Source organism: Xyrauchen texanus, chromosome 28 (assembly GCF_025860055.1).
Source record: "Xyrauchen texanus isolate HMW12.3.18 chromosome 28, RBS_HiC_50CHRs, whole genome shotgun sequence".
Taxonomy (NCBI): Eukaryota; Metazoa; Chordata; class Actinopteri; order Cypriniformes; family Catostomidae; genus Xyrauchen; species Xyrauchen texanus.
The window spans coordinates 11795503-11813832 of record NC_068303.1 but is presented as its reverse complement, the minus strand read 5'-3'; the positions used below and the strand labels follow the sequence as shown (position 1 = coordinate 11813832).

Here is an 18330-nt window from a genome sequence, read left to right as displayed (position 1 = left end):
AAAATGGTACCAGGGCAGTTAAAGGGCATGTTTAGTCAGGATAGAGGCATCAAAAAATTAATATATTGTGAATTGATGGCATTGTTTCATCAAACACAGATTTTAATAACAGCAAGACATATTTTTTTCTATAACCTTTATTCTATATGTCATTTTTCTGCCTTTTCTTGATATGTGACATCGATATACAGTATCTCATGGGTCAGTATTTGGAGTGAAACAATCATAGCAAAATACCACATAACACAAAATTCATCACTTTCCAAAAAGGTTAGTTAACCTTACCTATATAATATAAAAGTGATTAATATAGTTTTAACGCAGCAGGTGCTCAAAGAGGCAAAATCCAGAGGCCCAGCACAATATGGATTCCTAGAGTTTGCTTCTTTAATTTGTTGGTTTGTTGTTTTCTCCTGTCCCGAGTTTCATGAAAACATAATCTGGCCATTTTGTTATTATTGCAAAGGAATTTTAAATACGGACAGGCTACTACATTTAGTGCTAAAAGTGCCATATCACCAGGCGACCCAAATGACTGGGGTTCCTTCCCTTGAATACTGATGTGGTCTGTAATACAATATGTCTTTTATCACTGAAATTACTTCTAGTAATTCATTTATTTGTGTTTGTTCTGCAATCACACAGATAGGCAGAGAATGTGTTATCCAAAACATTCCAGAAAACACGAGGAAGCACATGGGTATGGAAAGTGCTTTTGATTGGGAAAACTTCCGTATACTGTTAACAGCGTTAGAGCCAAATTTAATGCAAATTCTTCAGCCACGACTTCATGCTAGAACTGCCTTACCGAGATTTCACAGCAACCGCCCCACTTACAGGTACAAATATCATATAGCAAGTGAATGCACAAGGACTTGTATTCCCCACACTCCAATGTAAATACATAATTTAGTCTTTTATTACAATATTGCACATAAAATGAGCAAGATTTACTAAGGCAATGCTACCATACTAACAAAGTATATGTAAACATCTGACCCACTGGGAATGTGATGAGAGAAATAAAAGCTGAAATAAATAATTATCTTTACTATTATTCTGACATTTCACATTCTTAATATAAAGTAGTGATCCTAACTGACCTATGACAGGGAATGCTTTCTATGAATAAATGTCAGGAATTGTGAAAAACTGAGTTTAAATATATTTGCTACGGTGTATGTAATCTTCAGAATTCAACTGTAGGCTATGTATACAGTTTAAGTCAGAAGTTTCCATACACCTTAGCCAAATACATTTAAACTCAGTTTTTCAGTTCTGCCCACAGATTTTCTATCAGATTGAGGTCAGGGCTTTGTGATGGCCACTCCAATACCTTGACTTTGTTGTCCTTAAGCCATTTTGCCACAACTCTGGAGGTATGCTTGGGGTCATTGTCCATTTTGAAGACCCATTTGTGGCCGAGCTTTAACTTATGGCTGATGTCTTGAGATGTTGCTTCAATATATCCACATAATTATTCTTCCTCATGATGCCATCGATTTAGGAAGTGCACCAGTCCATCCTGCAGCAAAGAACCCCACAACATGATGCTACCACCCCCATGCTTCACGTTTGGGATTCTTCAGCTTGCAAGCCTCACCCTTTTTCCTCCAAACATAACGATGGACATTATGGCCAAAGAGTTACATTTCAGTTTCATTAGACCAGAGGACATTTCCCCAAAGAGTAAGATCTTTGTCCCCATGTGCATTTGCAAACTGTACTCTGGCTTTTTTATGGCAGTTTTTGAGCAATGGCTTCTTCCTTGCTGAGCAGCCTTTCAGGTATGTGGTCTTAGGTATTCTCAGGTATTTTTTGCCCTAATATCAAAGGTGTTACTAGAAAAAAGACATTATGATCTAACGTTAATTTTCTTGATAAAGAAATATGATCGTGCCTGGTAACATGTGCATGTAAAATGGATATAAATAGCATTTTAACTTAGTGTAAAGCTGACAATTTACACAAGGTTTATTTCTATTTCTTCTGCACCAAACTTACATCAAACTTACTTCTCTGTCTGCTCGTATGAATGTAACACATCATAAGAAAGTGTTTCACTGCTGTTCAAATGCACTTTGGATCGTATCATTTATATGTATAAATGTTTTCCATCTGAAAGGAATAAATATTAAATGAAACAAATTACAATAAAATGCAAAGTAATCTCTTCAGTATTGAAAATACTTTTGAACGTAACTGTATTCTAATTACAAATTATTTAATTTGTAAATGTAGTGGAATACAGTTACTTATATTTTGTATTTTAAATGTATAATCCTGTTACATGTATTCTGTTACACCCCAACCCTGTGTGTGTGTGTGTGTGTGTGTATATATATATATATATATATATATATATATATATATATATATATACATACACTCACCTAAAGGATTATTAGGAACACCACACCAATACTGTGTTTGACCCCCTTTCGCCTTCAGAACTGCCTTAATTCTACGTGGCATTGATGCTGGTGCTGAAAGCATTCTTTAGAAATGTTGGCCCATATTGATAGGATAGCATCTTGCAGTTGATGGAGATTTGTGGGATGCACATCCAGGGCACGAAGCTCCCGTTCCACCACATCCCAAAGATGCTCTATTGGGTTGAGATCTGGTGACTGTGGGGGCCATTTTAGTACAGTGAACTCATTGTCATGTTCAAGAAACCAATTTGAAATGATTCGAGCTTTGTGACATGGTGCATTATCCTGCTGGAAGTAGCCATCAGAGGATGGGTACATGGTGGCCATAAAGGGATGGACATGGTCAGAAACAATGCTCAGGTAGGCCGTGGCATTTAAACGATGCCCAATTGGCACTAAGGGGCCTAAAGTGTGCCAAGAAAACATCCCCCACACCATTACACCACCACCACCAGCCTGCACAGTGGTAACAAGGCATGATGGATCCATGTTCTCATTCTGTTTACGCCAAATTCTGACTCAACCATCTGAATGTCTCAACAGAAATCGAGACTCATCAGACCAGGCAACATTTTTCCAGTCTTCAACTGTCCAATTTTGGTGAGCTCTTGCAAATTGTAGCCTCTTTTTCCTATTTGTAGTGGAGATGAGTGGTACCCGGTGGGGTCTTCTGTTGTTGTAGCCCATCCGCCTCTAGGTTGTGCGTGTTGTGGCTTCACAAATGCTTTGCTGCATACCTCGGTTGTAACGAGTGGTTATTTCAGGCAAAGTTGCTCTTCTATCAGCTTGAATCAGTCGGCCCATTCTCCTCTGACGTCTAGCATCAACAAGGCATTTTCGCCCACAGGACTGCCGCATACTGTATGTTTTTCCCTTTTCACACCATTCTTTGTAAACCCTAGAAATGGTTGTGCGTGAAAATCCCAGTAACTGAGCAGATTGTGAAATACTCAGACCGGCCCGTCTGGCACCAACAACCATGCCACGCTCAAAATTGCTTAAATCACCTTTCTTTCCCATTCTGACATTCAGTTTGGAGTTCAGGAGATTGTCTTGACCAGGACCACACCCCTAAATGCATTGAAGCAACTGTCATGTGATTGGTTGATTAGATAATTGCATTAATGAGAAATTGAACAGGTGTTCCTAATAATCCTTTAGGTGAGTGTATATATATATATATATATATATATATATATATATATATATATATATATATAAGAGAATACAGTGTAATTCCACACTGTCTAGAGTAGAAAATACTACTACTACGAAACGTATGTTGTTCCTATGCTGCCCTCTGCTGGTTAAAAATGAAATAAATCTGTTTATGGCCAGTATACTTTAAGGTGAAATCTGTTTAATGTCTGTGATCAAAGTAAAACAAAAAGTTAATGTTCCCCTTTGGTTTACATCACTCGCAATACAATTACTTTATATAATAGTTATATTATATAAGTAACAATCTATAATCATATATACATTTTCTCTGTATATAAGTAGATCATTGCAACATTTTCGTGCATTTGCGCATAGGTCTTACCAGAAAGCTCTTCAATGGTCAGTTTAATTCAGAATGTCATACTTCAGCCTTCTGCATTCCAGCGAGGAAATGTCACTTCTCGCGGGATCCTCCCGGTGAAATATCGCGGAGGCAAATCTAAGAAAGGTGGAGACTTCAGGATAACTTCCTACACAGTACACTTAAAAAAAAGCACACCTTACTTCAACAACAGGCCGACATTAAAACACAGCTGAATGGATTAATATCGCAAATAAACTCGCTAACAAGCAATTCACCAACACGGTTCCACGCGCAATTAGGATTTACTGCTAGCATCCAGCCTGCTAGCTTACATCAGCTACCAGGACGGGAGATTGTACACATCAGATCAAGACGGTCCCGGATCGAAGGACAGTATGGGTAAGTTATACTTCTAATGGAGCAGTTGCAATGTCACCGCGCGTTCCAGTTTTCACTGAAACTTTTGAACGCGCACTTCAAGCGTCTGTTAAATAAATAAATATTTCATCCAAGTAGAATGAAGAAACAAACTTATAAGCAGATTAATATTTTACTATGCGCCACTGTCGCCAACTGGCTAGGCTTGTCCAAACTAGTAAATTCCATGCGTTTTGCGTCAAGATGAACGACTCCCTGCCTTGCTACTATAGTATTGTTTTTAAGGGTGTTTAACGTTGATTTATTATTTGCAAAGAAGTTTGTAGAAGCTGTGGCTTAGTTCCAAGAAAGCCCTCTTAAGTTGACTGCGACTTTAATAAGAAGCACCTCCCTCCTTTCTAGAATTAAGGCAGGTAAACAAATGTAATAGTGGACAACGTTAGGTTGGCACGGGCGAGTACCTGCACTGTTCTGCTCAGCCATGCTCTAGTGGAAGATCAGACTGGTTTTGAATAAAGTGCAAATGTTTTAGAGTTATCTGCAAATCCTCTTTTGGGTTAGCTTCATTTCCATATTTACTACTCTCAATTTCATTTGTTGACACCAGTTGTTTGCTGTGTTCTTATCTACGATTTCTTTGATTGTGTTATTGGGTTTATAAGGGAGTCAGTGTTGAGTTTGTTTTATTGACTTGTTTCTATGTCCTGTGGCCAAGCCTCATGCTTGTATTGGCAGAAGTCAGAAGGGATTTTTATCTGCACATCCAAAAGTGCAATTTTTTTATGACTGTTAAAGAAATCGTTGCTCCTTTTATTAAAAAAATAAAAATAAAGAAATTGTGGTTAAAGTGAGGCTCTTAAAATGGAAGTAAATGGGGCCAGATGATAAACTTTAAAATACACAGTTTTAAAGGTATAGCCAGAAGATATAAATGTTATGTATGTAAACATGATTTTAGTGGGATAAAATGAGGGATTTACTTGCATTACGGTGTTTACCAGATTACAGGATTTACAGCATTTTGTTGTCATGACAACAAAGTGTAGGATTGTATATAAATTTACAGATATAAGGTTAGTAAGCCATTTTATTTCACTATAATCATGTTAACACATACGATGTATATACATCTTGTGGGTGTACTTATGAAACAATGTGTATTTGAATGTTTATACACTGTCTGGCCCCATTCACTTCCATTCTAAATGCCTCAATGTAACCACAATTTTTGTTTAATTGTTTGTGATAATCAACATTATGCCACAACTGCTGTCAATTGAGCTCCTCTTGATTTGAACATGGAACATTCTTTTAAAACTGGTTGTTGGTCAGAGCACTCCCTCTAAACTCTGTTTGTCATGATCTGAATTATGATCTTATGTAAATTCAGCTGCTGTTTTTCCTCTCTAGGGAAGAGATTTTGATCTCAAACACAACCTACCGGTACTTAAAAATATTCTTGAGTGGAAGATATGTTAGAACGCTCCGCTTTTACATTTACTGTTAAGTGTGTGAGGCACTGAGACCCAAAGAAAAAGTTTTATTGAATTGTTTTGACTTTGGTTTACATATATGTTACCGCCACCCAACTTTGTCAGTAATACATCATGTCACAAAGTTATGTAAGCACTGGATTGGAAACTGAGCCCATCAGGAAGTAAGGAAGTGTGTTAGAGTAATATGAAAGTAGTCTTTGCACAGGTGCAAGTGGAAATTGCTTGGTCATGTCAGGTCTTGACTGCAAACTAAGTTAGTTCAGGGAACGTTAAAAGAAGTGAATATTTCTCACTTAGCTTAGGTTTCATGGGATGTTTAACCCTTATCTGTCCTTCCAATCATGTGGAAATCTTACTGCTTTACAAATTTCCTTTTCATTTTGTTTACCAGCTAAATTGTAATAGACATAAGCAAGCATTTTTGTGGGATAAAATTAAGAGGGATGGTTCACCCAAAAATGAAAATAATGTCATGAATTACTCATTCTCATGTTGTTCCAAACTGCTAGGACTTTTGTCTGTGGAACACACAAGATGTTGGGCAGAACGTGAAAACTGACAGCATCAGTCACCATTCACTTTCACTGTCTTTTTTCATACTATAGAAGTGAATTGTGACTGAGGCTGTCTGTCCCTAATGTTCTGCCTATAGGCTAGATGACAATTTCAGCAAAGACTGTGTGACATTTTCTCTGTTTGAAGTTGCCTATAGCTTTGTATTGGGAATATAATAACAGAGTGAAGTTTACATTTGAGCTTCATCCATATGTGACTTCATGATGAAGCTAGATCTATTTAAGTGAAGTTCAATATCCTCACCTGCAGGATCCTCCCTACATGTCATTATACAAAAAAACCCAAAGCTAAAAAATATGTGAGAAATTTCAGCAGCCTCTCCCTAAACGCTGAATGCTGCAATAGTGCCATTGAAAAAGACTATGCTTGACAAGGAAGAAGATAATAATAATAGGTTTGATTGCGTTTACCGACATCTTGTATACTGTATTTCTTGTTATGCCTGAATTGTGAAGGGGCTCTTTGGTAAAATGTTAAATATTAGACTCAGTATTTTACTTGCTACAGTAAATAGCTAGCTTAGATCAGTGTTTCCTAATTTTTTTTTGCCATAAGTACCCCCCAAGTAAGGCTTAAGTAGCCCTTTATTGACACAAAATAAAGAAGTATACTAAAGCCTAAAGGTGCGTACACACTGCCAGCGACATCGCGCGCGACAGCGACTCAATACCATTAATTTTCAATGCGAGCACAGCGGCTTCCGGCGACACGAGCTGTTGCGACCGTTGCCGCTAGATGTGGGCGTGTCCTGCGACGCGACAAAGTTGAGAAAAGTTCAACTTTGGAGCGACTAACGGAAGCGACAGCCAATAGGAGAGACGACGGGAGAGCTCACGTGATCCTTCTCTCTCTCTCTCAGCTCCTGCAGTAACGGAAAGATGGATGAAAGGCTAATTCTTGCTGTTAGACATTTTCCAGTGCTGTATGATATGTCTCTTCCCACGTACAAGGACATTTTTAAGAAAAATACTGCGTGGAAAGGTGTATCTGAGATCGCAGGGATTTTGTGGACCCAGACAGACCGGCATTTGCATTTGCGCCGCAGATAAACAGCCGCTCTGGCAAACAGCACGCCTGGTTTCTCATTCATCTTTGATATAAAGCATTTTATGTACTGATTCCATTTATATTTAGTCTTTTCCCTCCAAAATGTTTGTTTTTAGTGGCAAGAAAAGAGATTCGCTGTCAACAGCAATGGAATGGCATCCGTGAATGTAATTTATAAACGTTACTAGGCAACCAGTAGTGGGGGAACACCCACTAGCGACTTCACCGCCAGCCACTGGCGACCTGCAGCGATAAAGTCGCTGGCAGTGTGTACGCACCTTAAATATCTTTTATACAGTGGCAAGAAAAATATGTGAACCCTTTGGAATTAGCTGTTTAGTTTTCCATTAATTGTTCATAAAATGTGATCTCATCTTCATCAGTCACAATAGACAAAGAACAATGTGCGTAAGCTAACAACATAAAAACAATTATAATCTTTCATGCCTTTATTGAACACATCCCATTAAACATTCACATTCCTGTGTAAAATGTATGTAAACCCTTGGATTTAATTACTGGTCGATCCTCCTTTGGCAGCAGTAACCTCAACCAAGTGTTTCTGGTAGCTGTGGATAAGACCTGCACAGTTTCCAGAAGGAATTTTGGACAATTCTTTCTTACAGAACTGCTTCAGCTCAGCCATATTCTTAGGATGACTGTGAACTGATCTCTTGAGGTCATCCCACAGTGTCTCTGTTGGTTTAAGGTCTTGGTTCTGACATGGGTCACTGCAAAACCTGGATTTTCTGAAGCCGTTCTTAGTGGAATTACTTTAATGTTTATGGTCATTGTCCTGCTGCATCCTGCAACTTCTGCTGGGCTTCAGCTGGTGCACAGCCACCCTGACAGTATCTTGTAGGCAAGAGTTGAATTAAAAAAAAAAAAAAAAAAAGCTTCTTTTCTACTGATGACGACTTAATGGAATTACTGTTAATTTTACTGCTACATTATCCAGTATACTAGTTAATAATAAAGTTTTTCCCTATAAGCTATACATTTATATTGAAATAATGTGTAGTTAGAGGTTTGTGTTTCTTTACATGTTAAAGAGCACACCCAATTAGTTCCACACAATAATGTAAAGATATTCTAAACTGATTATGCAAAAGAACAACACTGGTATCGGATCGGGATCAGTATTGGCCGATACTGAGATTTCCGATATTGCAATTGGATCGAAAGTTTCATCAGTTTTTTCATATACGTAGGCATTGTGGGGTTCAAGTTGGTCACCATGCCTGTTTAATGTTTTCCATATAGTAGACTCATGAACAGAGATGTTAACTAGTTCCAAAAATTCCTTCAATTTTAACTCCTTGATCTTTCTGGGTGTGCCTTTTGAGTCAGCTTGGCTGAACGGCCACTTCTAGGGAGAGTAGCCACAGTAATAAATTGTCTCCTTTTAGACAATTTGTTTAACTGTGGACAGATGAATATCTAAGCTCTTTGAGAACTTTTTAACCCTTTCCAGCTTTATGCAAAGCAACCATTCTTGATCGTAGGTCTTGTGAGATCGATTTTTTTTTTTTTGCAAGGCATGGTCCACATCAGCAGATGCTTCTTGTGAATAGCAAACTCAAAATGTTGAGTGCTTTTTATAAGTCAAAGTAGCTCCAACCCACAACTCCAATCTTGTTTCATTAATTGGATGCAAGGTTTGTCAACTCCTGACTCTAATTAGCTTTTGTTGATGTCATTAGCATAGGGGTTCACTTACTTTTTCCACAGCGCTTTGAATGTCTAATGGGATGTGTCCAATAAAGACATCTAGACATAAAGATTATAATTGTTTGTTAGCTTAAACACTTGTTGTTGGTCTATACTTGTGACTTTGAATGCGCTCACATTTTATGACCAATTAATGCAGAAAACCAGTTCCTTACAAAGGGTTCAAGTTTTTCTTGCCACTGTATATACATGTATAAATATTATTTATGACGTTTATTCATCTACAACAAGGGAAAAAAAAAGAGGCAAAATAAGCCATGAAATGCACAATTAGAAAAGACTAATGCTGTTAATTATTCAAGGCAAGGGATCTTCTAATTTCTAACTATTTAGATGACTTGCAGCTTCATTATTGAACTGTAGGACATGCTAGGAATAAAAATATTAATACAGAGATTTAGTATCCATACAATATATATTTTGTAAAGTATTGTGATATATCAATACATTATTGTATTGCTAACCACTGCTACATAATAAATGGTATCAGCATCATTATTTAATTTTCCAAAATGCATGCACATATAATTAATTTGCCATTACAGTTAACTAAATATTGCTTTGGCTAGACATGCTCACTACACAAAAAGAATGTACTCAAGACAGCCCTAAAACAGCAGCTTAAATAATTTAGAAAAATTTGTCTGTGGATTTTGGAGGTAGTGGACCGGACATTTGATTTTGTTTTTTTTAATAATTAAAATGTGTTTATGTGTCTCTTTGTCATTAAGATGGTAAGAATTCTATTCAGTTAGAGCATTAATGAGATCACAAATAGATAATTCTTGTTTTGGGGTTGGCAATGTACCGGTAGATATGATAAACCGGTAGAAAGTTGGCAACGGTATATATTTTGGATTATCTATTTATTTATTTTTTTGAATTGTCTCTTTTCTCCCCAATTTTGGCATGCCCAATTCCCAATGCGCTCTAGGTCCTTGTGGTGGCCCTGTAGTGACTCGCCTCAATCCAGGTGGACAAATCTCAGTTGTCTACGCATCTGAGACAGCCAATCCACGTATTTTATCACGTGGCTTGTCGAGCACGTTACCGTGGAGACCTAGCACGTGTGGTGGCTCACGCTATTCTCTGTGGCATCCACGCACAACGCGCCCCACCGAGAGCGAGAACCACATTATACCATATTATAGTGACCACGAGGAGGTTAACGCAACGTGACTCTACCCACCCTAGCAACCGGGCCAATTGGTTGCTTAGGACTTGAGTCATTCAGCATGCCCTGGATTCGAACTTGCAACTCCAGGTGTGGTAGTCAGCATCTTTACTTGCTGAGCTACCCAGGCCCCACTATATTTTGGATTATTGTCTGTATCGCGGTAACGCAAAATCGCCACCACGTGGCAAGAAATGTGCACCTCATTCTATGGTAAATGGTAAATGGCAAGCAGCTTCACATGAGACTGAGAGAATTGACAATTGAAGCAAATTCTATGACATTCTTTTCGAGTTCTAAATATGCTTCTCATCTCACACTCACAGCTGTGTATCGTGTGATTGTCACGCATGATAGATTGTGCTCCACAGACAGGAGAACGCAGAGCATGTGATCAGTGGCACCACTCAACCTGGTTTCCTCTGTCGTGTCATAACTTCAAAACTTGCATGACCCATTTGAATTCTACTGAGTTTTTAGTTTTTTAAGCTTAAAGTGCTATGGAGGGAGTCAAACAGAGAGAGAGCCTGACATTCTAACCAACACTGATGAGGAATACAGCTAAAACAACGTGTCATGTGGCAACAATATTGTGCCATCTGTCATGCAGGTTTTTTTAAACCACACATCATCACCCTTAATAAAATTCAGTTCGAATGATGTTAGATATTACTGGCTTTACTTTCAGATATTCAAATATTGTCTACAGAGATGACTTAAAAGAGCTTAATGATTTTTTTTAATCAAGGATAGGAAGGATTTTTTTTCCGTTGTTGCATTGTTTTTCAGAAGTAGCATTGCTCAACATCAGACTGAAATGGGAAACTTAGCATTGTGGTGAGGTTGATTTACAACTTTTTGATTACCACCAATTTATTTATTTGTACTCTTACTGTCTGTCAAGTTCCAAATAAAGATAAATTATATAAGAGGAAGTAGTTTTAATTTATAAAGTATTTAATTAAATGGATTTTTCAAATATAGGCATTACAATATATTTATTTACTTTATACATTTTATAGATTATTTGGAAAAATGTAACTGTATCGTGATACACATCATTATCATGATATAAAATTAGTGATATCTTGATAAGATTTTGGTCATATCGCCCACCTCTTTGCTTGTTTCACAGGTACTTGAGCCACCTATGATCTACAACTGCTTCTTTTCTCAGAAAAACAAACAAGGGAGTGCTTTCTTCAGCTCCACCTTTGGAATAACTGTGACTTAGTCTTGAAGTTCAACAAGGGTAGGGCTGTCAATTGGCCAGAGAAACTAAATAATATTTTTTACCTTAAACATTTTCTGTTATTTCCTTAGTCCACAAGAGGGTACATTGAATAAATATAACCATACAGCATAGTGTTATATTATTGCAAAGAATGTATTCTAAAATTTTAAATCAAAAGTAAAATGAGGGGGAAAACGCTTCAATAGGCAGACATGGTGTTACACTTGCACTGGTGCCACAGTATACTACCACACATTCAAACATCAAAATAACAGCAATATACCACAGTGTTTTTCATTAATTAAAGCTTTATGTAGGGGAGAATTATTCCCAGATTGCAGTGGTATTCGTCTGAACTTGGTGGTAAAACGGCTCAAGATCCCTGGTCAGGAGCTGTTCAAACACACGGAACACAACAGAAAGCAGCAGAATGCGAGGATCTAGAGACACATTTCCAACTTGAACTCCTTTATGCCTCCTACACACTACACAACTTTCAAAGACGTCAGATCGTGGTACCGTTCATATTACACAACTGTCCATCTTGTCATGGAAGTCGTGGCATTTTCAAATTACATGACGAATCGGCGACAGTGGTGAACACATTACAAAACATTTCACTATTGACGAATCCCCTACGACTCTGTCTGGACTCCAAATTACGTTTCACAACAGAGTAAGTGCTAGAAGTGATACGAGATACGAAAACAAATGCATGATCATATGTTATGCATTTCAGAATATGATGTGTATGCTATCATATATTTTATTGGTTACAATATGAAAAGTACCTCCTACTGAAAAATCAACCTATTAGCTTACCTGACTGTCCAAGAGAATTGGCAATTTCTCTCCAACTCTTCTCTTTCTCCACCTGGTTGTGGTACTGTTCAGAGGAAACCTCAAATAGGCACTGGTGCTCCTGCCAATGTTCCACAAATATTTCCTCCATTTCTTCATTCCAATGAGACTTTCTTGATACCGCATCCATGCTAGTTGATGTTCTGTTGCAGGTACATCAGGACTCCTCCCACTGAAACTTCCCGTGCCCTTTTTCTTGCTCTCTCATTGGCTGTAGGTCAACGCTGCAGTAGTATTCAGTCAAAATATATTTCACATTGTGCGATTTGGAATCGCAGACAGGTCCAGATATTTAATATTCTATATATCTCGCTGACACCGGCGACGCATCAGCGCTCTCATATCGCGTCTTTGATAGTTCATACATTGCGATCTTCGCTCACGGGAGCGAGCTGCGATTTGCCTACGATTTCAGGCTTTTGTTGGCAATCTCCACATATGTCGGCTTAAAATCGTGTAGTGTAAACTTGGCATTACAGACAAACCACTGAGAAATGCTGATAAGAAAGCAAGACGCAATGGCCAAAGACCTCCACCTACTATAAGGGGCTGTTCACACCAAACGCTTTTGTAACCATCCAGTTTACAAGTAGTTTTTCTATGTAAACGTACTAGACGAACTTCTTTGTTTCGCTTTGTTTTTGTTTATTCAGCATCTAATGCAGGAGCACTGTTGTTTAGATGTGTCAAGATAAAAAGAACTTCAAAATGTGTCTTGAAACAACTGGTTTCTGTATTTTGTTGTGCATCATCTAGCCTTTTTTAGTGCAAGAATGCTATTGGTCTGAAGATATCACCAGTGCTTGGCAAACAATCAAAATTCGAATGTGCAGATTCGGCATTCGAATGTGTGTATTTTTCTTACATTTGACAAATATTCAAATTTTAATTTGACATCCCTAAACAAGGGTTCTTGAGAAGTAATTTCAGAGAGTGCATTGCTTTTTGGATACAGCTTTAAGTAGTCTTTATTTAGGCCCAATTTCTTGGATTCAAGTTATTTCCTTCTCCCTTCAGTCTTTTGTATAATTTCAATTACCCAGTCTTTTCCTGTAGTTACAGAGTGGAATATCTGGCATGTGTGAATAACATTTTTAGTTTGAGATTTAGAGATGTCGGCGATGAGAACACGGAGTAGTAAATTACCTTATCTGATTTCCTTTTTGAATGGCTGTAGAGGGGAAAAAGGGAGAGAGTAAACGTTGTAGGCTCTGGATCCATGCCCCACTCCAGACTCTCTCGCCAAGAAGCTACAGTCAGCCAACCTTGTCTTTTTGTCAGGATTTGTGTGCTAGACAATTCCTGCAATGCTCTGCTGAAACTTTCCGTTTCTTAAAGCTAGACCACAGTGACCAATGTTCTTTGGTTGAAGGCCTTGGCTACACACTTTTCCACCACAATGGTGTTGGAGTTTGGCTGGGGGATATCAGAACTGCGCCAATCGATGACATAACTTACTAAATCATTTTATTTTAGAAAGATATTTTATCTTTATCCTTCAACCTAATGAGCGTTACATCACCATATCGGGCGTTTCCAGTGTAGATAGCTTTGTTAATTCTAATAGGAGCTTTGTTTTGTGTCAGTCATGCCAATCGTGTTGTTGTTCTGAAAACTTAACTTGGTGAGGACATTATACCACCTATCAGGCTTTAATGTTGAGGGTTACTCATTCAAGACCAGCAGGTCAGCACCCTAATGGAGCCGTTAAATTGGTTTTGGAAGTTCATCTTTTTTCCTTTTTTTTTTGGTTTGCAAGAATATAAAGGCTAAATTAGAAGTAAAACCAACAAACTACACACAATCAAATGGTGATATATATATATATATATATATATATATATATATATATATATATATATATATATATATATATATATATATATATATATTTATTTTTTTTCCTGTTATATATAACTAGTCTATATCTTCTATAAACCACCAACTAGAAGAGGAAGAGACTAAAACTGTGAGTCGACTGGCCTCTACACACACATTTTATTCTCCCAGCTCAAGGTCCGAGGCTATTGGCCCCAACTGGTCAGTTGATAGACCTGCCTCACACTGCCCCGATAGTGGAAACGGGACAAATGAGTACTAAAGGATAGGGACTGCAGATATCCATCCAAGAGGAGAGATAACGACATGGTTTTGCATTTGCTCAAAAGGCCCATTTAGGGGTTGTGCATACGGTGTTATCATTGATTCAACTTTTCATCCTGGAGTGCTGTAAGAGAGATTTCTCATTGTCATGTTTACCTGAACTGGTTAGTTGTATTGTTCTCAAACGAATCTTCCAAAAGACTTTCTGTAGAATTAAAGGCTTGTACAGGGAATTTCATTTGATTACGACCATTACATAATTGTTAATAAGTGCGCAAACATAAGACAAGGTAGTGATGAATGATGCGATCCTGTCAAGCACTCTGTATTTGAACTCATCCCAAATTGCTGTAAATCAAGAATTTGTTTGACTGCTAAAGGTTATTTTTATTCATGTGGTAATATTCTGATATTATATTTAGAGGTTGACCGATAACTAGGGTGTAGAAAAAAGCTGATAGTTTTTATAATAAATGTATTGAGGTGTTTTCTTTCTAAGAACATTTTCGTAGTCTTTTCCTTTACTGTGAATAGCACAGATATAGAGGCTACAAGAGTCCAAATTGAATGAAATCTCAGATGCAGTTTATTGTGGAACCAAAATCTGAATAATAACCTGAAACAAATTAAGATTTGGTGCATAACGCAGGACTTCTAAACAAAATCAAGACCAAAATGCACTTCTTTTGAAATCCCAGCTTACACAAACCGATAAGAAAAACAACATATGCCCTCTTAAAGACATCTACAATGTCTTATAAGATAAACAGTATTTAGTAGCCTAAACATTATAGTACCGATAGTTTCAAAAGTAGCTATCGGCTCCAATTAATCAGCAAAACCAATATATTGGTCAACCTCTTATTAAGTTTCCTGAACATGCACAGTAGAGCACAAATGTACCTTTCACACCAAGAGCAAATCGAATATTCAACTGGCTGAAAAAAATGCAAATTCATTCTGGTACTATAAGTGAATAAATTGTGTTTCTCACACAGAGATGTTTGCAAAATGTTTGCATATTTTATGCAAACAACTTGCTAACCACTTTTCATTGTATCTGTTTTTTTTAACTTTTTTTTTTTATTTTTTTTTTTTTCTTAAACAATTGGGTAAAAAAAACACAATTGTCTATTAGAGACTGCAGAGGGATATAATACCTTAAGCACATTGTTTTATAACTCTTTGTTAAGGGCCAGTGTTTTCCATGAGAAGTCTCTGGAATTCCCAAGCCATCACTGACATTGCTGTGTAAATAACCTCTGTCAACAGAGATAGGTATGCACATGCTGCAGACCACATTCTTCACAGACATGCACAACTCTCACAGCCAGATTTAGTTATTTTTACTAGGCATTGTTTATCATGCCCCACTTTTCAAAGACTCTGGAAATGGCTGAGGGAATTGGATGTTTGTTTCTGTGTGTCCGTGGTAATGATTAGGTAGTAGAGAATAACAAACTGCTCAGACATTTGTCATTTTTGTTTGTCCCATGCTTGATGGATATAGAAGACAACAGGTCTTGGAGACCGTCATTCCTAACCACTATGGCTGGGCGATATGAAGATGTATATCGTTGCGATGATATAAAAGGTCACTTGATCGAAATGTTGCCACATCGTGTATATCGCCATATGTAAATATCCACGTGCGCAACATGGGCTTACCTATATGGTCAGGGCTTCATGTGAGACTTGACGAAACATGGACAGGTGTTTTCCAGCATTGAAAATTGTTCTCCAAGCAAATTTAGAGACATTCATCTCGTGATCGGCACTTCAAAAGCGCAAAATTTTGCTGCTCATCAGACATGAGCATTTGTGTTTTCACGTGAGTGTGGCACATGCTATCTCTGGAGCTCGCAAATGTGCTTGAGTCCAGCAGGCTTCCCGATATCTGTGCTCCACAGTCAGGAGAGTGCAGAGCAGGATCACTCAAGCTACTCAATCATTTTTGACTCAGGAAAAACTCTAATGGAGAAAGACGGCACCATTGAACTGTACAACTCCCAATCAATCAAGAAAATGAAGAGGAGCTCATTATTAAATCAGGTGTGACATCTGTGGTGGGTTCAAAAAAGCCATCACGGAGCAGAAAAATGTAATCTGCAAACAGTGTTGCACAATTAAAATCACTCGTAATACAAACTATCTGTTTTAGCACCTGCACGTGAAATGAAGTATGAAAGCCAAAGCATGCACTATGCATTAAATCAGTAAAAAAAAAAAAAAAAAGTTTTTATTTACGTTGGGTATGTTTTTTGCTTACTGTGTGCATTATTTTCTTTGTTGCATTGCTTTAAGAAAATCTTGAGTTTCTCGAGAAAAATTTATAAAAAGGCTAATAATGATAATATTGGTTAACAAAATATCAGACAGAAAATGTGTCTTCATTTAACATTTAAGTAAAGTTGATTTTTGTTTTGAATGTTTGTTTTTTTCATTGTTCTGGAAAACTTTTACTATATTGTGGTATATATATATATATATATATATATATTAGTTATCGTGATATAAAATTACTCATTGTTAATTAAGATTTTGGTCATGTTGACCACCCCTTCATACTAACCACTTTAAAGGGAATCTAAAGTGCTCTGCTATTCAAATGATGATCTTTCATTGATGGCCTTTTTCCCGGTGACCATACAAGTAGATTTGAGTAAAAAGTATTTTTATAGACTGTGCTTTACTGGCACTTGGCCCAATCATTTGGAAGATTTTGCTCAACAAAGAGGAAAGGTCTAGATACCACATGCTTCTACACTGGATCTTGTGTAAAATGTGCCTTATTCAATTTTAAAAGGTCTGAAACAACTTACAGGGCTCAACAGAAAGGTTTCTTCGTTTTTCACAAGTTCAGATTTAACTTTCCACATTTTCACTGATCCCACAACAACAATATATGCATTACATTTTTTAACAATCTGTATATTACACAAAAATATATTTTGAACTGCCATTTAACCAATTATATTTTAAATTTACATCTAAGTTATCCCCCCCCCAAAAAAAAAAACATTAAAATGCTAGTCACATCAATTAATTTCTTGAATACACCTCTTCTATATGAACATGTTTTCAGTCATTTTAATATTTTTTTTTTCTGAGCTTTAAGTAAACAATGCCATGTGGTGTAACTGTCCAGAGACAGTAAAAAAAAAAAAACATTTTAACAACTGAAATGAGTAGTGAAGAATGAACTTGTATTATTATTTCTAATAATAACTAGCAGTGAATATTTTTTGTTTTAAAATCATAATAATATAAAAAGATTTCAAAATCAAAGTTATTGTGTAACCAACATGTAGTTTACCCTATAAAAAATAAATAAATGTATATATTTATACATTTTATATATATATATATATATATATATATATATATATATATATATATATATATATATATATATATATATATATATATATATATATATATATATATATACAGAATGACCAGAAATGACCCCTTTAGACCTCATGACTGTGTGAAATTTTCCAGTATATCAGATGTTTTGACATCTGAAAAGGTATATTATCTTCAAGTCAGGAAGTGACCCTGAGTAAATGTCTTGATATTTTTAACGTGTGTGTGTGCGCGTGTGCGTGCGTGCGTACGTCCTTAAGATGTGTTTGAATTTTTAAAAGTTCTGTTCACTCAAGTATTCAAGCTACAAGGGAAGTTTTCTAATACCTTTTTAATTCATTAAATACATTTTTTGTAGAAAATGTCAAATGTGTTTTAAAAATGGACACAAAGATTGGCCT

At 36.8% G+C, this 18330-nt stretch overlaps 1 protein-coding gene across 4 annotated transcripts in view; it reads left to right on the top strand.

Annotated features, from left to right (window-relative positions):
• The first annotated feature begins 4076 nt into the window (after positions 1-4076).
• Positions 4077-18330, top strand: part of LOC127621811 (CD2-associated protein-like) — a 62712-nt gene continuing 48458 nt past the window's right edge. For 2 of the 4 annotated variants that reach the window (XM_052095551.1, XM_052095548.1), the window contains exon 1: positions 4077-4359. In XM_052095551.1, the coding sequence (XP_051951511.1) occupies positions 4356-4359 (4 nt within the window). In that variant the 5' untranslated portion in view covers positions 4077-4355. The remainder of the gene's footprint in view (positions 4360-18330) is intronic. The other 2 variants (XM_052095546.1, XM_052095549.1) reach the window with 2 other exon arrangements.